At 34.2% G+C, this 23,301-nt stretch overlaps 3 protein-coding genes across 5 annotated transcripts; 2 read left to right on the forward strand and 1 right to left on the reverse strand.

Moving 5' to 3' along the window:
* The first annotated feature begins 5,011 nt into the window (after positions 1-5,011).
* LOC133680816 (calmodulin-binding transcription activator 4-like) lies at positions 5,012-13,261 on the forward strand. Of its 2 annotated transcripts, none has more exons than XM_062103817.1 (13): positions 5,012-5,756; positions 5,857-5,982; positions 6,065-6,180; positions 6,476-6,564; positions 6,815-6,860; positions 7,091-7,553; positions 8,736-8,854; positions 8,961-9,051; positions 9,147-9,370; positions 10,270-10,952; positions 11,349-11,922; positions 12,135-12,428; positions 12,907-13,261. In XM_062103817.1, exons 1-13 carry the CDS (start codon positions 5,744-5,746, stop codon positions 13,063-13,065), a joined length of 2,997 nt encoding a protein of 998 aa, XP_061959801.1. In that variant the 5' UTR covers positions 5,012-5,743; the 3' UTR covers positions 13,066-13,261. The 2 variants fall into 2 exon arrangements, with proteins under 2 accessions (XP_061959801.1, XP_061959800.1); XM_062103816.1 differs by having other exon boundaries at positions 5,012-5,342.
* Positions 13,262-15,059: 1,798 nt separating this feature from the next.
* On the forward strand, positions 15,060-16,310 carry LOC133680817 (uncharacterized). 2 transcript variants are annotated; one of them, XM_062103819.1, is made up of 3 exons: positions 15,060-15,442; positions 15,665-15,844; positions 15,914-16,310. In XM_062103819.1, exons 1-3 carry the CDS (start codon positions 15,299-15,301, stop codon positions 16,076-16,078), a joined length of 489 nt encoding a protein of 162 aa, XP_061959803.1. In that variant the 5' UTR covers positions 15,060-15,298; the 3' UTR covers positions 16,079-16,310. The 2 variants fall into 2 exon arrangements, with proteins under 2 accessions (XP_061959803.1, XP_061959802.1); XM_062103818.1 differs by having other exon boundaries at positions 15,080-15,442; positions 15,665-16,310.
* Positions 16,311-17,324: 1,014 nt separating this feature from the next.
* On the reverse strand, positions 17,325-19,487 carry LOC133680819 (nuclear transport factor 2B). Its single transcript, XM_062103820.1, has 2 exons — positions 19,028-19,487; positions 17,325-17,679 (listed from the first exon to the last, which is right to left on the reverse strand). The coding sequence occupies exons 1-2, from the start codon at positions 19,322-19,324 to the stop codon at positions 17,605-17,607; spliced, it is 372 nt and encodes a 123-aa protein (XP_061959804.1). The 5' UTR covers positions 19,325-19,487; the 3' UTR covers positions 17,325-17,604.
* Between the last annotated feature and the right edge of the window lie 3,814 nt (positions 19,488-23,301).

Below are 23,301 nucleotides of genomic sequence, written 5' to 3' on the forward strand. Positions count from 1 at the left end.
GCAGAGAGAACAAGAAAGCTATAATGAAAATAATAGAATTGTATAGGGCCGGGGTTTTTATATGGATGGAAAGGGTGACACTGAGGGATTGCTGCGTGGGGCGGAACTTAGCAATCAAGTCACATTTTGGATTCTCTGCCAAGCACCACCATCTCGTTTCTCAAACTGGTCGTCTTTGCCTTATTGGCATGTGACTACACCACCTTCTTCTTCTTTTCTTTTTTATTCAAATATATTATTTTCACGCCCTTATAATCCTCGTTTTACAGTGTTCTCATTACAAAAACAATGTATTATTATTAAAATTACAAGGAATGTCATTGTCCCGAGGGGCGAAGCTAGGGGCTAAGATTTGAAAGTTTTTTTTTCAATTTTTTTTTCTAGTTTTAACTCTAAAACTTCAATTTTTTCTTTTATAGGGACATAATAATATTAATGGTTTTTCTTTTTTTCAGGGCCGGGCCTGCCGGTCCTCTCCGCATATTTAATGTGATAAAGAACAATTAATGTAACATAAATATAATTATGCATAGTTAATACAAGTGATTTATGGATAGCTAGGGTGTGTCGACAAATGTTCTATTTATTTATTATTATTTGTGTATTTATCTGCATTGCTTGATATCTAACTCTGGACGAATCTAAAATAAGTTTGTGGATTAAAGGGCAGGTGAAAATTCGTATAAGAATAGCTTGCTCATTAATCATGCTTCTTTTACGCATGTTTTATACACCTTTTTCTTTATCATGTGCATTTTATACACTTTTTAATACACAAACGCATACATACTATCGAATGTGTCATGTCCAAGCAAATTGAAGGACTGCCAGCCATTGGAGTGTTGAAACGACAAGTATAGATTGATAATATAATACGTATATTTTATGAAATGATTTGGTAATTTCACAATTTTTATTTTATTTTTCTAACAGTGCGTTAAATATGATTTTTTGTGTGTGTTTGATTTGTTTGAGGATAGGAATCATCTTGAACATGGAATGCTTTCTTGGTAGTTAGCATAGTAAAATCAAAGCATAATTTTACATGTTTTTTCCATTTTATTTTGTAGTTTTTGCTTTATTTTTTAAAGTCAAATGGACAAACAAGGTTGATTTTTTAATATTATTCTCAGTGGAATTTATCAACCCAGTTGATGAATTTCAACTTGATTCTCTCCGGTGAATCTTATGGAATCAAAATGTCAACTTTTTGGAAGACTTGTTTATCCCTAATTAAATCCCAATTGCTCTTAATAAAAATATTGGTGGTGGTTTGTGTTAATCTTGGCATTATACAGGTAGTGGTTTGTGTATGGATTAATTTATTTATATACGGAAATGGAAGACTATAGATTCTAATTATTATTATTATTATTATTATTATTCTCTAATAAATTACATAATTAAGGTAATTCTCCTATTTTCTCTACATATTGTTCATCACCCTCATCCCAAATGGACCTAAGTGACATTGAATTACGTGATTAAGATGTTGATTTCAGTAAACATGATTACCTAAAATTAATATTAAATCATAAGCTCTTCTGAGAATCTCCTTTGACACCCTGTAGCTTAATCCCTCTTTTAAATACGCATTTAGTTGGATCACAGAATTAACTAAGCAACTTGCCTTTGAAATTATAAATTAACAACGCGCTATGGCTAATTAACTTTTTCTCACGTTATAAAAATAACCTTATTATGAATAATACCCATCGTCATTATCATCAACAACTGTTGATATATAATAATTAAGCTGTTAAAGATACAACAACTTCCTCCTATGATATATAATAATTAATTAGTTGCTCATAATAACTACAATTATCTTCCTAATTTTCATGCTGTTAGACAAAGGTGATCATGGCGGGTGACGGTAATGAGAGGTAGAGTGATGACGGATGCCACGTGCCCTGCACAAATCTCATCAACAAGTAATCAATATTTCACAGCTGCTAAAGATTAATTTAACTAGATATATTTTAATTAATTGGATATGATTGGGTCAAACCAGGGCATCGATCGATCTATGTTCTAGCTAGTGTTACTTAAGTAGAATTTGAGCTGACAAATTAAGCAGCAGACCTAGTCAGCTAGACAATTAGTTAAACTTAATTATTCTGTAATGAAGTCAAGTTGGTATTCGATTGCTTAATTTAGGTTACTAGTATTCTTGATAAGACATTAAGAGTTTAGTTGAAATTGGAGGTAAAGATTGTATTTTAAAGTGTTTTTTATTTATAAATATATTAATTTTTTTTAATATTAATATGTAAAAACGATTTAAAAAAACCTATTTTGAAGAAAAAATTAAATTTTAATAAAAAATAGTTTCAACACCCTAAACTGCAGTACTTGGTAGCAGTAATCCCATTAACAATGTATCCCAAGTGGGAATTAAATTATTTTGTATGCTAAGTTGTATGGTTAGCTAAAACATGAAATATTATTAATATTGTTCACACACCGGGGCCAAATGAAGCCAAAACTATGACAAGTATGTATTATTAATCAAATGTGATAAAATTATGCCTCTTTTATTATTATTTCTTTCGGTTGTATTATTTCAGCCAAAACTGCAATTTTATAAAGACTGATTTGAGAGAAAAATATTAAGGAGTAAGTTCTCCATTAGTTTTAATTTTAATCTATAAATATATGTAATATCTATATATAAAAAAATAGTTGAGCTGAAATATTTTTTCTAACGGAAGATTTGGACATGCAAAAAAACATGTCATCGCACAGTGAAAGAAAGATATATTTATTGATTTGTTACGCTTGGTTTTTTAAATTATTTTTTATTTAGAAATATATTAAAATAATATATATTTTTATTTTTAAAAAATTATTTTTAATATCAACGTATCAAAATACTCTAAAAGCACTAAAAAATTATTAATTTAAAGTAAAAAAAATAAAATAAAAATTATATTTTTTTAAAGATACTTTTAAAACACAAAAATAAAAATAACTTTTTCTTGTATGTTTAGAGTTGCAAATATAGAGTTAAAAAACACCCAAGCTGCAGAACATGTTAGTATTTTTTGAAATTATAAAATTACTGGTAGATAATTAAAATTAATCCTTTCATATTAATTAGTATTTCAAGATTAAATCTTTTTTACTGGATTTAACTGTATCATTTATGTTGAATTGATGTATTCCCGAGTATTTTATTTTTTAATAATGATCTATTAAGCTTTAAAAAATTCAAAAGTGGTAGTTGAATATAAAAGGCCATGAAAACACGATCACAATTCCAGCTCAATGAGAAAGGAACTTACGAATTGGTTGGCGTTGACGACAAGGGAAGACATGGAAACTTCTCAATCTGTCCCACCCTCTCAGTTAATTGCTTTGTATTTTGTGAAATAGTATCAAATTATATCCATTTTGACGGAATGATTTGGTTGCTTTAAACTTAATTCAAATCAAGTTATATTTTAAATTAATTTGATAAAATCTAGATAGTGATTTACCCGGTTAAATTTATCTAAACTTAAAAAAAATTAATTAGATCAACTCTAGATATATTTTTTAATTTTTATAAAAAAATATCATTATAGTTTTATTTTAATTATAAAAAATAATACTATTTTAAAAACTAAATAAATTAACTTAATAAATCTATAATCCAAGTTTTTCAGGGGGGATTACTTATCGCGGTCGTGGTCGAGCGAAACATGGTGGACTTGCCTACACTTGTGGTAACCGGCAAGGAAAATCATTTGCCGTCAAAATGAGCGGTAGCAAATCATTTAACATTCTCGACAAGGCAACCCGGTTAAAAATTAATATGGAAACTAAAGTACAAGAAAAGATATGTTGTTAAAAAATAATATAAATTATATATTAAAATTTTATTTAAAAATTAAAGTTTTAGATTGAGGTAGTTTTTTGATATAATATTAGAGCTTTAATGATCAAACGGTCACGAGTTCGAATCTCACTATTTTTATTTATTTGATAAAAATTAGATGTAAGGTTGTATAAACTTATACAAATTTCAAACCCAAATGATTTTTACTTGAGAGGATGTATTAGAGAATAATAGAAATCATATACTTACACTTCATCTAATAATTTAAGTTTTGAAGTTGAATTCTAATATATACGAGGATGGCAAATGCATATGTTATCTCCGTTGATATAATAGGACAATAAAATATATGCAACAACTACTAAGTAAATTATCCATTTTTTTTTATACACATAATATATTTTTTTAGAAAAACTTGTACAACATCTTTTCAATACATATCAAATAAATTTTAAATAAACATGTGATTAATTTAATATGATTGTTAATAAAACAGAAATTATGAATCTGGTTGTGATCCATTAAAATGTAAAATAAAGATTCTTAGTTATTGCATTTTGTAAAAAAAAAAATGAAATTTAAACCAAAGTTTTATAAATTATTTTTTAAAAATAAAAAAACCCTCTCAAGATTAAAAAAAAAAGTGTATTGCCATCTATCTATGTTTGATAGGACTTTAACATATTTATATCAAATCAAATGTTGAAAATTTATACGAGGTCGTTTAAACATGAACACGAGGATGACTCTAATGCAAAGCATGTTTATGATTGGACATGTTGGGCTGTGATCAAATTTTGAAAGAAACATAAATATGTTCAAATTTATATAAAACAATAGACGATCCAATTTTTTTTATATAAAATCACCTCATCGCCAAGCACAGGTCTTGAATAGTTTTTTTGGACTTGTTTGAAAATGTAAGTAGATATTATATTTTAAATTTTTTTCTACTTATTAAATATATTAAAATAATATTTTTTTAATTTTTTAAAATTTATTTTGAAATCAACATGGTCAAAAATATAAAAATATGAAAAAAAAAAATTGATCGAGTGGAATGCATCTTTACAACGTGTTGTTAACGCTTCTGTCTGTATGGTCCCCCCCACCCACCACTTCTGCGAACAGTCATTGCCACTATATAAATTGTTTCTTGTCAACCAGAAGAGACAGCAACATCGCCACTATATTGAGAACAGCCAAATGACCAAAACACCCTTGAATTACACCGACCCTTTGATAGCACCGCTAATGGAACCCCACCGGTGCAGGACTCAAAATCGGGAGTGGACTCGGATGATGTGGTCAACAACACAACACAGCTTTGCTTGACTTCTCTGTATCGGGCCGAGTCACGGGCAACTCAGAAATTATATCGGGCAGGCTACCTCATAATAGTTTCTTGTTCTTATGAAGTTAAATTGCGGCTATGGGCTCATCTGGATATTTCGTGAAAGGTTTAGTTTAGTACAAGTGAAAAAAATCCTTGAACAGCATCAACGTCAAAATATATCGGGTATAATCGAAACACCAGATAATTTCCTTCAGTGTCTCCACGTTTTCGTTTCTCTGTCGTGTTTTGTTTTTTCGTTTATTATCTTAAAAGTTAAAACCTCGAAAAACGGTGTGGTAAAAAATTCCACCCCCCTCTCGTTCGTTTCTTCCAGTTTTAAGCTTTAAAAAACCGGTCCAGGATTGATACATCCAGGCCGTAAGCACGGCTTACTAGTTAGAGACTTCCGTTTCTTGTTCCAGTAGAATTCGTGCTCAATAAATTGGAGTCTCCGGTTCACATGATCGAGTACAAAGTGAAGTGAAGTGAAGTCTGTCTTTCTTTGTTTTCTTTTTTTGGTTCTCTCTCTGCAATTCTTCCAGTTAGATTAATTTCTTCTCTTTTTTTGAGAAATTAATTCGAACATGCTGCAATCAGGTAAGATTTTTATTTATTTTGTTTTAAAATGAATTACTGTGATAATATTCTGAAGATGATCAGCAATTTTTTTTCTTATTGAAATTTGGAATGGAACCAGGGTATGATATCAATAGTCTGTTTGAAGAAGCACAAACGCGGTGGCTGAAACCAGCAGAAGTGGTTTTTATTTTACAGAATCATGATAAGTATCAGTTCACAGAGAAACCACCTCAAAAGCCAACCAGTAAGTAATTTATGGTTTTTTTTTAATTAATAATTGAAAATTACTTCTAATTAGTCACTTACAGTGTGAAAGTGTTGAACAGGTGGGTCTTTGTTTCTATTTAATAAAAGGGTTCTTAAGTTCTTTAGAAGAGATGGTCATAATTGGCGTAAAAAGAAGGATGGAAGAAGTGTTGGAGAAGCACATGAAAGGCTTAAGGTGCTATTTCAACGCCTTCAAATCTCAATATTCATTTCTGTATTGCTTCAACTCCTTGGCACATACAATCACCATTCACTTTTTTGTGTGGTTGTCATCATTTTCTCTTAAGTATATGATTATTGATCCCATTCATAGTATTAGGTATTAGATGCATCAATTATAAGGATGAATGCATTAGAATGGTGTCCTACATGTTGAAAATGGCTGTTGGACAGGTTTAGCGAAACGCGTTTAGTGTTTATCTTAAAGTCCATGGAGTTCTGTGTATTGACATTTTTACTTGGATGATTAGGTTGGAAACGTTGAGGCTTTAAATTGTTATTATGCTCATGGCGAGCAAAACCAAAATTTTCAGAGACGCAGCTATTGGATGCTGGACCGGTGAGTATACTCTGTACTGTTATGCAACTATTTGTTTCCTTTTATGATGTGCTGTGATCTTAGAGAATATCTCATATTCATGAAAGCTTTTGAGGCAAGTGGAAATGTAAGTTTTATGCAAAACACAGGAAAGCTAATCTAACATTATCCTCAGAGTCAAGGCCATTTTAACAACTCTCACTTTTAATGAGCAAGGAATGGATGGTAAAAGTGTTGGGTCATATCTGCTGACATATTACTTTCTTGGCAGGGCATTTGAGCACATCGTGCTTGTCCATTATAGAGACATCACTGAGGTGAGCTGTTAGGACCTATGCAAAAACAACAAATTCTGTAGTATTTCTTGTTTCAACGTTAATATATGACCTTGCTATTTCCATCATGCTTGCTCAACCGATCACTCTCAACCTCTCTATTTTAGTTTCCTATCAGTCCTTTGGTTTGGCATCAAATAATTTCTGGTCAAATGTTGCACAGCCTGTTATGAATAGCAAATTAATGTCACCATTCACTTATTTGTCTACAGGGAAAACCATCTCCTGGATCTGCTGCACAGCTATCACCCATATTCTCTTATAGTCCCGGCACTAATACTAGTCAGACTCAAGGATCTACCTCTGAACCATACCATAGTTTTTCCAGTCCAGCATCTGTAGATGTTAGCTCTGGATTAGATATCAAGGACAATGGGGTGGATAGGACAGCAGAGTTTACTAGTTCTGCTAATAATGAGGTTACTCAATTTTTCCGAAGGCTGGAGGAGCAGTTGAGTTTGAATGAGGACAGTGCTGAAGAAATTGGCCCATTTGGTGCTGAAGTGGGAGCCATAAATGATACAAAAATTCTGGAATATGTAAATAACATCTCCAAAGAGGATCAATCTAAGAATTTACTTCATGGATCACTGTATATTGTTGATTATCAATCTTATGGTGGACTTGCTGGAAATCAACTAGAGAGAAACAATCTTGCACCTCTTCAGGATGCAGGTTTGTTTTGTCTTTATTCGGTGCTTGTACTCATTTAAACATGACATTCTTCTTCTGCTAGTTTATCGAAGCTGCATTATGTCTGGCTGCATTTAATTTTATTTGAATCGTTTAATTTGTATCCTTATGTCATGTTTAGTATTGGTAATCGTCTTTTTTTCTATATCTGACATTAGTTTCTTATTTGTTTCATTAGTTTCATTTAATTTTATTCAGTGTCACTGGCTTAAAATTTTGCAAGTCCAATTCTTGAGTGCAATGTTTTGTTTGCTATTGTTCTGGGTTTCAGTTTTATTAATTTCTACGACTTAGCTCAGGTGGTCATAAATGGCTGGGTTGTCTTATATCCGTGGTTCAAATCTTACCTGTTGAGAGAGAGGCATACCAGAGATTCCAGAAGAGGTTTTATTTGACAGACAGTTTGTGAGTAAAACTCTCACCATAATACTCAAATAAAATAAGGGAAAATAAAATTCCCTCACAGATGAAGTCCAATGGATTTGTTTTGGTATGATGGTCAATAAATGGTTGAGAGGAATACTAGAGTCGTGATTGGAAGGTGAATACAATATACATCTTTCTGATTCTGTAATTGTTCCAATGTAAATTCGAGATTGTGGACCTGATACTTGTCTTTCTTACAGCATATGTTGTAGTTCTATTAGAATCACAATTGTGTTGAAAAGGGAAAAGAATTTCCAATGTCATCAGATGTTGAGGCTTGATGAGGTTGAGGCACCGAGTTTCATTACTCATCAAGTTGCTATTCGGGATATTTCACACTTACTTGTACATGGCCTCTGAGAATTAATGGATTAAAAGTGATCTTTTCATCATGGATGGAGAGGTTATTCATCTTCCAAGGTCCACATTTTGTTCAATATGATCCTTTTATTTTAGTTGTGGTCTGACCACCAATTATTCTCTTGTTCTTTGAAAACCTGGAATTTTGGACTTTTGGCAACCAGCTTGCTACCTCCTGAAAACACTTGTTGGAGATTCTTTAGTCATTCCTTGCTAGTGTTACTCCATGCTTGTTCTTGCATTGGTGCTGTAAATGGAAACTATGAGATCTACTAGGTTTTTGTTTAGGTATCTGCCTTCATTTCTTCATTGATGTATAAATAAGATATAATAGGAAAGGAAGCAATAAAGAGCTGCTGATGGCTTTATGGTTTTTAGGTGATAGTGGCGCTTACCAGCAACCATATTCACATTATTATACAGATGGAAGTGAAGAACCCCTTCCCTGGAATGAAGGGATTGAGTCCTATGAGACTTCATCAGGCATTGAGTACCAGGTGAAATATATGGACACTGTAAATGGGCATATAGCTTTCTGTTACCTCTTTGATATCCTCTTATATTATGGTTGTATTGTTTATTGATGGCTGTATCTTTCAACAGGAAAAGACCAAGTCCTCTTTAAGTGCAGAACCAGCTCAAGAGCAAGAAAACTCTTATTGGATAAATTTCAATGAACCCAATGTCAGAAACTGTATGATATCTTATTCCCTTAATAGTGATTGACATTTTAATTTTCAGCATCTAATGAACTTGCATCAAGCTTTTAACATTTTTTCATATTACCAGCTTTTTTGTTGCTGCCTCAAGAAGTTGAAAGTTTTGAACTCCCTGCATATTCTTCTGTGATAGAAACACATGAAAACAATTCCAACTTCTATGCAATGCTATATGACCAAGACCATCTTGGAATACCCAATGAAGCAGATTCAAATTTGACAGTTGCACAGCAGCAGAAGTTTACTATCCATGAAATATCCCCAGAATGGGGTTATGCCACTGAGGCTACAAAGGTATGAGTCATCAGATTCCATGAACTGCTATGCTGTTTACAACATTTCTCATTATTCATTCATTGAGATGGCAGTATTATTCCAAGAATGGAACTGTTGTGTAGTTTGAAGAATGTACAAACTCATTAATATGCATGTAAAAATAGGCTGCTCCTTCAGTGCAACGTGACATACTTCTAATTTGATAGTACAGTTTTCCTTGTTTCTGGATGTGTGCATCCATTTCTTTTGCTTTTATGCTTTCACAGATGCATCCATCCGACACCATGTCATGTGAGATGTGACTAGTTTTATGCTACCTGACAGCCTATTTGCAACCATCCTCATTCTTCACCAGGATAGAAGGAAATGGAGGAAACAAATCTCTTATAACTTATTCCTAGTTTATGATCTGGCTAAATTGGTTCCTGAATTCAATGAAGACAGGTTTTAAGAAATTAGAAAAACATGACTATATATTCCAGGACACTGAGGTGCTTGGATGCAGCATGTACTCCATGATCATGTTGCAAATAAATTATAAAATCAGTGCAAGACCAGAATCATCTTATGCTTGTCTGATGCCAATTCTAAGTGATAGATTGCTGCACTCTCTTTCTAGGCTAAGATTAATTCAAAATTTCATGGACAGCAATCCCAACCCTGGTTCTGATTGGTACCATTTGAAAAACCAGATAAGACTATTTACTGGAAGTTCAATTGTCCTTCCTAATAACTCGATGTTTTGGTGAACCTTCTTTGAACTACCAATTTGCTTGCAAACTAAACAGCAAGGATCTCATAAACCTTCCTGATGCACCACTGGACTTCTCTTATGCATTGTTTTGAGGAGTTTTTTCTTTTTAGATCTCAATTAAGAAATTCAAGTCCAAATTTTCAAGCCTTGATTCTTAATGCAGGTCATCATTGTTGGATCATTTCTCTGTGACCCATTGGAGTCTTCATGGATGTGCATGTTCGGTGACATTGAGGTTCCTCTTCAAATCATTCAAGAAGGTGTCATTCGTTGTGAGTGTCCTCCCCACCATCCCGGAAAGGTCACTCTCTGCGTTACTTCTGGCAATCGGGAGTCCTGCAGTGAGATCAGAGGCTTTGAGTACCGAGCTAAGGATAGTAGTTGTGCTCACTGTATCTTATCCCAGACAGAAGCTACTAAGAGTCCAGATGAGCTATTGTTACTTTTCAGATTTGTGCAGATGCTTCTGTCTGATTATTCTTTGCAGAGAGGAGACTCTGTAGAAATGGGAATTCATCTTCTGAGAGAATTGAAGGCTGATGATGATACATGGGGTGATATCATAGAGGCTCTCTTAGTTGGCAGTGGAACTTCATCCATGACAGTCGATTGGCTTCTGCAACAACTTCTGAATGACAAGCTGCAGCAATGGCTTTCCTCCAAGTCTCAGGAAGGACATGATCAACCTGGGTGTTCATTTTCCAAGAAAGAGCAAGGGATCATTCACATGGTTGCTGGGTTAGGCTTTGAGTGGGCCTTAAGTCCAATTCTCAGTCATGGAGTCAGTATAAATTTCCGTGACATTAATGGGTGGACCGCTCTCCACTGGGCTGCTCATTTTGGAAGGTAACTTAAAACCTGATGTGTTTTCATAGTTTTTTATATATTGATTTTGGCTGTAGAGATTGTTAGTCTTGAAAAGGAAGAAGAGGCTTACAACTTATAGCTCAAGGGAATATCCATGGATACTTTCAACAAAAGGAAAGGGCATCTAGTTATAGACCTGTAACTTTCAGTATATGTTTGGAGCTTTTGAAAAGATTGAGTTGACTAGTTTTGAGACAGCAAGAGATGGAATGGCAGAATTAGCTTCTAACTCGCCAATATACCAAATGAACTAAAACAGAAAATGATTACAGATGATGTTGTTGGGTTATGACGTAGAATGTATTAAATCTCATACCAAAATTGTTATTAATTGCCTGGTAGTTTTTGAATGGTGATCATTATTTTCTGTGACAGGGAAAAAATGGTGGCTTCCCTTTTAGCTTCTGGTGCATCAGCTGGGGCTGTGACTGATCCTAGTCCACAAGATCCAATTGGCAAAACCCCAGCATCCATTGCTGCCACCAGTGGGCACATGGGACTTGCAGGTTATCTTTCAGAGGTGGCACTAACTAGCCATCTTTCATCTCTCAGACTGGAGGAAAGTCAGCTTTCTATAGGCTCTGCTGAGGTTCAAGCTGAAAGAACTTTAGATAGCATCTCAAAGGAGAGCTTTGCTGCCACTGAAGATCAGATTTTACTTAAAGATACCTTGGCTGCGGCACGGAATGCAGCTCTGGCAGCTGCACGAATACAATCTGCTTTTCGTGCTCATTCTTTCAGAAAGCGATTACAGAGAGAAGCTACTAGTTTAGATGAGTATGGTATCTGTGCTGGTGAAATTCAAGGGCTTTCGTCTATGTCAAAGCTGGCCTTCCGTAATAATTCCCATGTCATTAATTCAGCTGCATTATCCATTCAGAAGAAATATCGAGGATGGAAAAGTCGCAGGGATTTTCTAGCACTTAGACAGAAAGTTGTGAAGATACAGGTGCTATATCTTTTCACCACAGATCTAATTTTATCTCTGTTTTTCAAAATAGCATGTAATAAAATCATGACCAGTGTGCTTTAGTCAGCATGTAGACAGCTCGTGTATTGATGTATCAAATAGCACAATCAATGAGCCATTGAGTATATAACATCCATTCATTTTGATGAGTACAGCAACCTGGATTGAGCACTTTTTTGGTATTTTGGCAGGCTCATGTGAGAGGCTATCAGATTAGGAGGAACTACAAGATAATATGCTGGGCTGTTGGAATTCTAGATAAGGCAGTATTGCGGTGGCGACGCAAAGGAATCGGTTTGCGAGGTTTCCGGAATGTGATGGAATCCATTGATGAAAGTGAAGATGAAGATATTCTCAAGATTTTCCGCAAACAGAAAGTGGATGGAGCTATTAATGAGGCTGTCTCACGTGTGCTATCAATGGTTAAGTCTCCAGATGCACGTCAGCAATATCATCGGACGCTGAAACAATACCGCCAAGCTAAGGTAAATAGATCAGAAAACTGTGTTTACACTTTACATGGAATTTGAATGTCCATGATTTCTAATGCAAATGGTTAATGTGTTTTTTTAAGCCTTTTACATCTAAGCATCAGTTGAAGTTGATGGGATTTTTTTGAACAAGCAATTTGATAGAATTAACAAGAAACAATTATGTAATTTTGTTCTTTTTCATGCGTGTTCTTGAAATATGATGAATCCCATATCATGTTGTTTGATAATGTTATTTTTAGCCTAATTACACTGTTGAAAATATAAAGTCAGGTATGAAGGGGTGGATAAATTGTGAGTTTCTGCCATTTTATCTTTGAATCAACCGTAAAATTTTAACAAGATAATCGTTCCTACTATTATTTCACCATGATTATCCCAAGAGAGTCACCGTTTGATTTTAGTGTTTCTGTGGTGGACAGATGTTGATTTGTTTTGGCCTAACTTGTGAATTCTTCAACCATTCATGCAGGCGGAACTTGGTGGCACCAGTGAACCAGCAGCATCTACTTCTCTGGCTGATGCGATTGAGATGGAAAATGATCTTGTACCATTTCAAGTAGAAGCAACTTCTGATGTACTGTACTTACGGATGTTGACTAATCTTAAGTTTGGATTGGAGGGTTCTTGATTCAACCGTGTATAATGGCTTTTGCATTCACAATAGTCTTTAGAATGATTAGCGCATTATCCCATGTTGATTGGTTAGATGCTGCTTGTAAGTGCTGTAAATGGTCTCTGGTGAGTTTGATGTAGTTTCTATTTTCTCTTGGAAACCAACATAAATTCTTCAATATGTAAAGTCATAAATCTAACCCTATTATACATGCATGACCGTGTTGATAGTCCTGGTCTCTCTCTCTCGAGTCCTTTGGGGCGCTTGAGAGGGGTATATTATTTCCCTGCTGCTTGTTATCATGAAAAATTAAATATTGAAGTATTAATGGGAAATATTGAAAAATCAATTATTAAGCAACCACCATATTTCGAAGCAGTTTCACTCTTCTTGCAGTGGACTTGCCTCGTCTCTGCTGAACTAATCTTGTGGCATATTGGGATTAAACTTTTTGGTTCTTTGTTAAGCACTTACCAAGTACAGCCTGATGAATGATGGCAAACAATGGTTACCACAAGAGGTATGGAATTGACTCAAGATATAGAAGGATTTTTAGGTTCAAGCCTTATCATTGGATAGAGATGACACTGGATGATTGTCCTGCGTGGGTTACATTTTTTTTTTTGTCAACATAAAAAAAATTATCTTGGTGGTTGGTGGTGTTAATGTTTTTTTTTTTTTTCTAGTAGAAAAAAATAAACTATGTGAACATAGATTTGATATGACTCGATTATTTTAGTGGGTTTAAAGACTATCCGGATAAATGATAAAAACATAGTTTAACTCAAAATATATATTTAATATAAGATTTTTTTAATAAACATTAAGACGACAACATATTTTATCAACTTGAGTCAACTTAGGTTAAACTGTCAAGTCGTATATTAAGTCATGAGATCATGATAAAATTATAAAAAGTAAATCAAAATAAATTATGAAATTTAATTTTCAATAAATTCAATGCTGAAGGATAAAATTGTAAAAAATCAATTAAAAAATAGCTCAAGTCTACCTGGGTTAACTTACCAAACTTGAGATCCAGATCATAATAACGAGATAACCTAATAGAAAACAAATTGAAACTAATTATGAAACTCAATTATTAATCAACTTAGTGTTGAAAGATAAAATTGAAAAAACAACATATTAAAAAGGCACAAAAAACAACTCGGTTCATTCAAGGCTAAGCCACCAAACCTAATACTCGAGTCATGAAATGAAGATAATCTCATAGAAAGCAGACCGAAATAAATTATGAAGTCTAATTTCCTATTAATCCAATATTAAATGATGAAATTGAAGGGAAAAAATCAATTAACAAAAGGGAAAAAAAACTCGAGTCAGTCGAGTTAACTCGTCAAACCTACAGTTCAGGTCATGAGTTTAGAATAACCTTATAAAAAATAAATTAAAAAATATATATAGGTCAATCTCTAACAAATTTAACATTGAAGGATATAATTGAAATTAATATATATATATATATATATATATATATATATATTAATGTTAATTTCAGGTTTGTTTTTTTTTAATAGTTTGTATTAGATTGGTGTTTGCTATACGCTATAGATTCATATTATTTTTTCTAGTAAAATATTTAGGTGTTGTCCAATTACTTAGGTTGTAGTTCACGATAGTAAAATGAGAATTTTTTTTGATAGTTTGTATTAGACTGATACCTGTTATACACTATAAATCCATATTATTTTTTTTTGTAAAATATTGAGATGTTGTCCAATTACTTAGGTTGTAGTTCACGATAGTAAAACGATATATATATATATATATATGGGGCTTAAAGGTCTGGTGAAAGATATGCACCAGAACCTTGTTCCCTCGTGAGTCAGAGTATCAAAGGTAACTCTGGACATCTTGCTAACTAGGCAACTGAGATGGAAGAATTCACCATATTGAGGATCTTAGTCATTGTTAAAAGAAAAAAAAAATCTTCCCTTTATGTACGTAAAATGAAGAATTGATGTTGTTGGAGATTCACTAGTAGAAATGCAAGCAAAAGGAACTCCGATGTGTCTGCGTCGCCTGAAATTGTTGGCCTAAGTGCAAAATGCAATAGACAGCGCACTATGGATGGTTGTCATTTTGAGAGATTACAAGGCCACGTGGCTTCTTCTCAAACATGATAAGCTTCTAGTTAGAGAGTTCGACTATATTCATTTCATCATCTGGCTTGTTTTGTCATTTCTCCTCCCATCCATATCATATTCATAGCCTAACCTAATTAGCCATGGAAGAATCAGCCAAGAAACTGGAGCTCATTGATCAAGCAATCAAGAAGCTCTTAGCAGAGAAAAGAAACAAAGAAACCTCTTGTGATGATGGTCTCCTCCCGGATGATAGTGATCAGCTTCTCTCCAAGTTACTTTCTGAGGTAAAAACATCTCTCTAGAGGAGTTTTGAAATCATTTCTTGTGTCTGATTTGACTTTCTAGAAATAATATCTTTCATTTTGCGTATTGGTATATTTAAACACGGGAAAAAATATATATAGATTGATTAGCTTTTGTTGTATAATCTGTTCATATTATGTCTCGTTGTCTTGGTTTGAATGTAAGATTAGAATTAACGTAGCTAGTCCCGCATGTATTAACAGTTGGAATCACTAAAAGGGGATGATGCCAAACTTGTGCAATCTGAGCTATCATCTGCAACGGAGGATGTAAATTCTCCTGCAATCGGTGAAGCGGTGTCAAAACATGGGGAAGAAGGTCCTGCGTATGGTGGCAGCAGGGAGAATGCTGCAGCTGAAGAGATAGTGAAAGAGCTTAGAAAAGTGAGGAGGCAGAATTTTGTTACTCATTGCCTTCTTTCAATGATGATTGTCCTCACTGTTGCCTGGCAGGTATCTGAGGTGTCCCTCATTTTGAAAGTTAAAGATGGGATGAGACACCCGTTTAAATCCTTTGGAAGCATGTTAACTGGGATGCTGAAAGATCCCAGAGCCCATGACCAAGATTCAGAAAAACAGCAGTCAGAAGAGGTTCCTGTCAACGTTCCTCCTCTTTAAATTCTGGAGCTTCCGCGTATCGATTTAGGTTCTAATGGTGAAAAGCACTCGTAACATCTGGAGTGCATTTGAAAGCGAACCCAGGAAGGGTAATTTATCATGCTCTTCCCTGGTATATGATCTGTAATGATTCATCGCTAAAGTGAAGGGCCAGAACTCTGCCTATGCGATGCATTATTGTAATTGCATGTTCAGATTTTCTAGAAACCAAATGTTAACAGTCTTCATGGCATCCAGGTATAAGCAAAGGCTTTTACAGGGAGAGGAAATTATGTTGACTTGTCTAGATGGGTTGAGATTTTGGAAAGCAAAGAGTAAAACATGACTTCTCATCGCGTCTAAATTGTGAGCAAGGCCTGCTTCTTTTTGAGTGAGCTGCTGCTGTACTGCAATCAAGATGCATTTGAGAGTGACTGCAAAACGAAATCATTAAATAATCAACATCGAGGGTTTCAAGCTAACCGAGCCCATGTGTTCCCTTTTTGTAAAGAAACAGTTAAAAGAACTGCGGATACCACAAAACTTCAGTTGCTGAACAGCCTATTCTTCCAAATGAACGTTGAAAATTGACGTTTCATGAATTAAGGATATTGGCCGCTGTGGAATGGAAAATTAATGGTTATGGCCATCGTTAGGCAACAATAAATGGGAAGGCTATGGCCATTGTACATAGCAGTTCACCTGGACTGCTATGTACGTTCAATATCCATAAATGCTAATACAACATCATATTTCCTTGACCATAAAGCCAGATTTCTATGTTTTGGTGTGCAGGGGTAGCGGAGCGCCAGATATTTTTTTGGATACTGAACAAGCCACAGACAGCATTAGCTATCTAAAGCACCACACGGCGAAAAACTACACAGTTCTTTATCTTATTGCCTGTATTCAAGCTGAAAAGTGATCGTAAAAACAATAAGCAAGCTCTACAGCCGAAATGGAGCACAGCAGTGCAATTCAAAAGCAAGCTTCAGCTATCAGGAAGAATTTGCTTTGACAACCTGGTCAGGCTAAACAGATTCGAAAATTGAAAAGTGCATCTGGAGCCTTCAGAACATATACATCACAACAATTTTTTCATATCTGACTAGTCAATTGGGTCCATTTGCCCCTCCATGGAGGCGCGCCTAGCTAACCACCATGATAATTAAACATAGAAACAATGGCATTACTCGGGTAATTTAATGTGGATACAACCCACATACTACTAAAGTAGCAAGAGACGGCAGTTGTTGAAAGCAAAATCTGCAACACTGAACCATGAAGTTTAGAATTCAATTTTTCGGAGAATGTTTTGAAATCTCCAACACCAGTTTCTTTAAACAGTAATCCAACAAAGTATCTTTTAACAATTCAACCAGCCACAATATTGCAATCTATAAACTTTGGTAACAACGTAACATTAAATAAAACCAACCAAAAATCCCAGTCTTCATTTAAAATGCCTAGAACTGAACAGATATAATGAAAGATGTTTAATCCTGGACATTATGAGCAAAATAGATTTGGAGTGACCACTCTTGTCTTCAAGCATAGTTCAACCTGAATATGTCATTGAACACGTAAAAGCTTCCCTGTGGAGTTGGCATTAAATGGAACATCTGAGAGCAGAATGTACGGCAGGAAATTTTAGTTAGGAGAATAAAAGGAAATATTTACCTTTCGGTCCCAGAATAGCAGATAAAGAAATAAATGCATGATGGAACATACACCACAAAATTAAACTTCAAAAGATTTAAAGATCACAGAGATCAATATAACCATCCACCAAGTACTTTAACAATGCTAGAAAAAGGACAGGAAAAAAAAAGGTCAGCGCCATATCATCATATGCCAACTTAACACTGGCCTTCAAAATTACATGCACGAAAAATTCAGATGAACCAAATTGATAGATGCCAATATACAAATGATTAGAGAACCCATCCCACTAACAGGAGAACTCATCCTCTACCTGCTAAGCATATGCATGTCTATCAGCTAGTTAAAAGTATGCACTTAGGACCCAAAACTGTATAAACCATAAAAAATGAACCTTAAGACAAGCAAAAACCTTACTACTTCCCAGTAGTTCACTGACAGGAAGATGTCAAACAAAATTAGCAAAACACATCCAAAACCTTTTTCAAAACCACCTAAATAACGAGCTTCTTAAAGTCCTCATAATCTATCTTACAACAAAGCGAGCTTCTGACAACACAAGCATTCATCAAACTGGTTTCATCACAAGAAACATAATGAAGACCAACTCCAAAGACCACAAAGAGTTGGGGTTTTCAGTTTGAGCTTTAGAGCATTTACTCCAACGTTTAACTGCCCTTGTCTAGGAGATTTAATCATTTGAATTTTTATCCAATGAAATGAATAGCCACCTATGAAATTGTCGGAGGTAGAGCACCAAACAAACTTTCAAAGAACAGAAAATATAAGTGTCTAAGCATCTCATATATATCTAATAAATAAAAAAACCTTGAACAACAATTGGAAACAAGGAAAAACATACTTGGTTGAAAATCATACAGCAGCCCAAAGAATTTGCATAAACATTAAGAAATGGTCCAGCCCATATTTGCAGGAAAAAAAACCAAAAAAGTTAAACCATTGTAAATAATAGATTAAAAAAATGGGTACCCAGAAAAAAATTCATTTCAGGTCCCTGCTATTTCAAGAACTTAAAAGGCCTTTAAGACTCTAGACACGCATAAAATAGATACAAATACAATAATATAACTGGAAATTTCAAGAAGGCGCCCACAAGTAAACCCTAGATCTAGCAAAACAAATAAAAAATTAAAAATAAACAAGAAAACAAAACACAAAAATTATTATTTAAAAAAAAAAACTTAAGATCCTAACAGCAACAATTAATTTCAATCAGATCGTGAATAAAATCTGTAAAAATCACAGATCAATCCAAGCACACCTCAGAAAGAGATTAAAAAGAAATACCTGGCTGAACTTGAGAGCATGCTGTTCGCCGGCGAGCTGGAGATTACCGGAGACAAAAACAAGCATACCACCAGCAGGACCAGAAGGCTGGCAATCAACGGTGGTGATGAGATGCTTGCACTGCTGGAAAGGGAGAGCGATAAGTTTAGCAACGATATTCTGGGATCCCTGCGTCTTTTGACCTTCAAAAGTAAGCATGGAACCGTCTTGATACAGATTCGCTAATCCAGCTCTGTTCGCATCGAACGTAGAATAGTAGTGCTCAACAAACGCCTTTGCTACTTGGTCTGGATCCATTCCAACCGACTCTTCTCTTGTTTTTGTTTCCCTTTCGCGCTCCCCCTCTCTTTCTTCTTCTCTTCGTTTCACAGTGAGTGAGTGAGAGAGAGAGAGGGGGTGAAGGGGATGGGTTTTTTAATTTTGATTTTATCTGATCATCCAACGGTTAGGATTGAGATTGGTTGGAAACGCAAGGGATTTATTTTGAAGATTTTACTGTACACATCCTCTTATCCTTACCGTCTGCGTCCGTTTAACGCAAGCTTTTTCTTTTTTCTTTCGTTTTTTTAATTACTTTGGGAGAATGTTGATGGACACTTTGAAGGGTAGGAGGGGGGGTCAGGTGCCTTTTTGCATTGCTATCTAACGGTAATTTTTTAAAAAAATAATTTTTTAATATTTAATTATTTTGATATATTTTTAACCAAAAAAAAATATATTAAAAAATAATAATTAAAATTTTTATAATTCATTTTTTTTATTTTTCTATGAAAGAATAACTCAAGGGTCTTTTAATTTTAGTAGTATTCAACCTTTTAATATATATATATATTTGACTCTATCAGAGAGTAAAGTATACTTGATAGAGAAAAAATATCTTTGGTTTTATCAGAGAAAAAAATATCTTCGACTTTATCAGAAAGAAAATAAATTTGTACGCATGTAGGATAAGTGCTCAACTAAGTCTAAAGATATTGGATCTGGTGGTTCGTTGGGCTTATATATGCTAGAGCTTAGTGTTTGGTTGAGCCCAAAAATAATAGGTTATCACTTGGCCTCTAGTTCCTTTAAATGAGGATCCAAAAAAATATATTGTTCTATTAGTAGCCCTATAAGTCTTTGTATATTTTTTATGCAAAGATTTTTTAAAGGTTACTATTAGTAAATGAAAGTTCTTTTACCTTCCTCATAGGATTTGATTGTCCCACATAAAACTATTGAGATTTTCTTGGCCAGATGGCTCATTTTTATTGAAGGGGTTGACCCTTGGGGATAAAATGACGACTTGTATTTAATGCGGTAATTGAGTGAATTATTAGAGACCTAAAATGACATGAAAAGTTATTCAATTCAATGATGTGGGTAGAAAGATATTTTCTTTATAAACCTAGTCATTCTTACCTCTATCTTTTTACTTTCTATAATTTCTAAAAAAAAAAAAAAATTGAAAACCACAAACTTATTTTAGCTCTAATCCAAGTAGACAAACTCATTTCTAGGTATTTTCCATTACCATCTTCTTTATTTTTCGCCTCAAACCAAAATATGAACCCAAAAGAAGTTAAATTTGTCTTTAAAATGAGGGATGTCATTGCCCTTAAAAAGAAGTTTAAGTTCCAACCTAAGATTAAGAGAAGTGGTAGGGGGTAGGGGCCCATCAGACTAGGCTATATAACTAGAGGAGGTGATACTCTGGCATCCATCTCTGGTAAAAAAATAGAATAACTCTCCTTATAGAAGTCCTTCTTCTGTCATCACTAGGGATTCTAGAAGAAAATAAGGTTACCTTAGACCTCTGAAGATGATGTTCCAAGCACTTTAGGTGCGGAGGACATGGAGTTGTTTCTCATCTTCAACCAGAAGATTATACAACTCAAATGCATGACTAGGCTGAGTGTATCAGCCGAGAAACCTTTGGTTCTGCCTAGTGTTATTTTGAGATTAGACCCCTTTTTACATGTATATGATAAGGTATTCCTTCATTCTCAAAAATTTCATTTAAAAAGTGTTCAGAAACTATCAATTGGGTTCAAGCCAGTTGCATCCAAATAGATGGATCATTTTGTCCGCTTTTGATAAGTTTTATAGGCTCGTCAGAATTGAGCCTACAGTCAATGTCTTAAGAAGTTGTTATCATCTAGTTACTGGCATCGATGGTGGCAATGACATACGTTGGTTTTTTACCTTTACTAATAAGCCTATAAAAGTCTTAAAAGGAACTTTATATGGGAAGCCTGCACATGTCAATAAGTAAAGGGGGAGATAACTAATTGTAAGGTATAGCAAGCTAGTCGGTCCTAGAGATGGAATGCAACAAATTTAGGGTTGATTCCATTACTGGAAGGTTCCTCCTCATGATGTAAATAACAATCTTTATTTGAACTCAGACGAGGAGAAAACACATGTTGCGCTCGCCTCAACTTCAACTGAGTATAAAGTTAATATGATAGCCAAAGGTTATTATCAGGCTTCTTTGCAAAGTATGCAGCTTCATTATTCTATTGTCATTGGAGATACGTGCAACCGCACTAGTGAGCCTCCAGATTCATCATTTTCAAGGTAAATTATACAATCATATTAGAAAGAATATATCCATCCCATCATTAAAAGGTTGTGAGATTGTTGTCCTGAATATCACCTAGAAAAAGAAGACGTCGTCATTGTGAATAATTTAATTCATATATATAAAACTTACATTCTTAGTCATTGATCATGGTATAATTTTTTATTACCCTTTAAAGCGTAATCATCTTGATGACATTTCTGTTGATATCATGATCTCATTCTAAAGGAGGAGAGAATAGAGTTTCTCCGGAAAATATCTTTTGGGTGGTTGACAACCAGACCTCACATGTTTTACGGTTCAAACCAACATTCCTTTATTACTTGTTGAAATAATATTTTACGGTTTAAACCAACATTCCTCTATTACTTGTTGAAATATTTCCAAAATATTAGGACTCCAACTATATTCATAAAGTTGGCAAATACCTAGTCTAAATTTGCTCGTCTCATTAAGCCCACGGGCAAGTAGAAAAACTCATACTTAGGGCAATCAAATTGTTGCATAGCTTTTCCTACTCATTGAGAGTTGTTGGATCTTTAATGGAGTAGATGTGTCAACAGCTGCAGGAAGGTCCATCATTTGTCTCGTTCTAGGAGTGTTTTTGTTATCATTTACCTTTAATAGTGATTTGGGATGTTAATAGACCAGTTCTAGAAGAACTATCTATGGATTTTTTTTTTATCAGGTTCTCACAAACGATGCCAACGATGATGTCCTAAAAAATCCAAGTAGCTTAAGGGCAAAACTTATATCTTAGATAATTGATAAATCTCTTGGTTCTAGCAATCTAATTTTTCCTGGCCAAGATTGTTGGTTGCTGGTGTCTGATACCTGCTAAAAGTTCTCTTTAGTAAATTTAAGGACTCTATGATGCTTAAATAAGCATATTTTTAAGAGAAAATATGATATTTAAGATAGAGACTTTGAAAATAAACACACATTAAAAAATAAAGATTAAGAACCCCTTAGGATTTAATAGGTCTTTATAGTCCATTCTTCTTACTCATCTATTCAAAGATCTTTTTTTTCTAATAACATTTAACTCTTCTTTTCAAAAAGAAAAATATCTATGACTTTATTAGAGGAAAAATATCCCTGATTCTATTAGAGAGAACATATCTGTCTTTATCAGAGAAAAAATATCTCTAACTCTATTTCAGAAGCTTAATTAAACTCAATGATACTAGGTTATCACCTGACCTTCTGCTCCTACACATGAGGATCCGAAGAAAATAAAACTAAAACATGTTGTTACATCACAAAGCTGCTTGTTTGCCCTTGATTCGTTCATGCAAGTAGAGCACTTTGCCGATGATCAAATTTAAATTCAATCTTGGCGAGAATGGATGGACTCGTGGTGTATATACATGCCTGTCGGTGCCTGGATGCACTTATTGCGCCATTAAATGCATTGCAAAAATAAATTCGAAGATATTAAGAGTATATAATATAATGTATATAATCGAAAAGCATATTATCCTTGTATAATTACTAACGGGACTCTCATTTCTTAGCACTGTTCGTCAAGAGCAGAAGGAATAGAACCTCAGGACAACAGCATCTATCACTTTGACAAGCCAGACGAACCTTTCAAGTTCCGATAAAAAGTACTTGATCAGCAACAAAGAACACGGCCATGGGCCATGATTCACATATGTTCTCGGAAACAATAATGAAGCGAGTCAAATGTCATGAGCAGACAAGAATC

This window comes from Populus nigra, chromosome 1 (assembly GCF_951802175.1).
Source record: "Populus nigra chromosome 1, ddPopNigr1.1, whole genome shotgun sequence".
Taxonomy (NCBI): Eukaryota; Viridiplantae; Streptophyta; class Magnoliopsida; order Malpighiales; family Salicaceae; genus Populus; species Populus nigra.

Coding starts and splice junctions, on each gene's coding strand:
- LOC133680816 (XM_062103816.1), top strand. CDS start 5,237: ATGAAGTTAAATTGCGGCTATGGGCTCATCTGGATATTTCGTGAAAGG. Junction 6,181..6,475: donor AAGCACATGAAAGGCTTAAG/GTGCTATTTCAA, acceptor TTGGATGATTAG/GTTGGAAACGTTGAGGCTTT. Junction 6,565..6,814: donor AGCTATTGGATGCTGGACCG/GTGAGTATACTC, acceptor CTTTCTTGGCAG/GGCATTTGAGCACATCGTGC.
- LOC133680817 (XM_062103818.1), top strand. CDS start 15,299: ATGGAAGAATCAGCCAAGAAACTGGAGCTCATTGATCAAGCAATCAAG. Junction 15,443..15,664: donor TCTCCAAGTTACTTTCTGAG/GTAAAAACATCT, acceptor ATGTATTAACAG/TTGGAATCACTAAAAGGGGA.
- LOC133680819 (XM_062103820.1), bottom strand. CDS start 19,324: ATGGATCCAGACCAAGTAGCAAAGGCGTTTGTTGAGCACTACTATTCT. Junction 17,680..19,027: donor ATGCTCTCAAGTTCAGCCAG/GTATTTCTTTTT, acceptor TTCTGCTCTCAG/ATGTTCCATTTAATGCCAAC.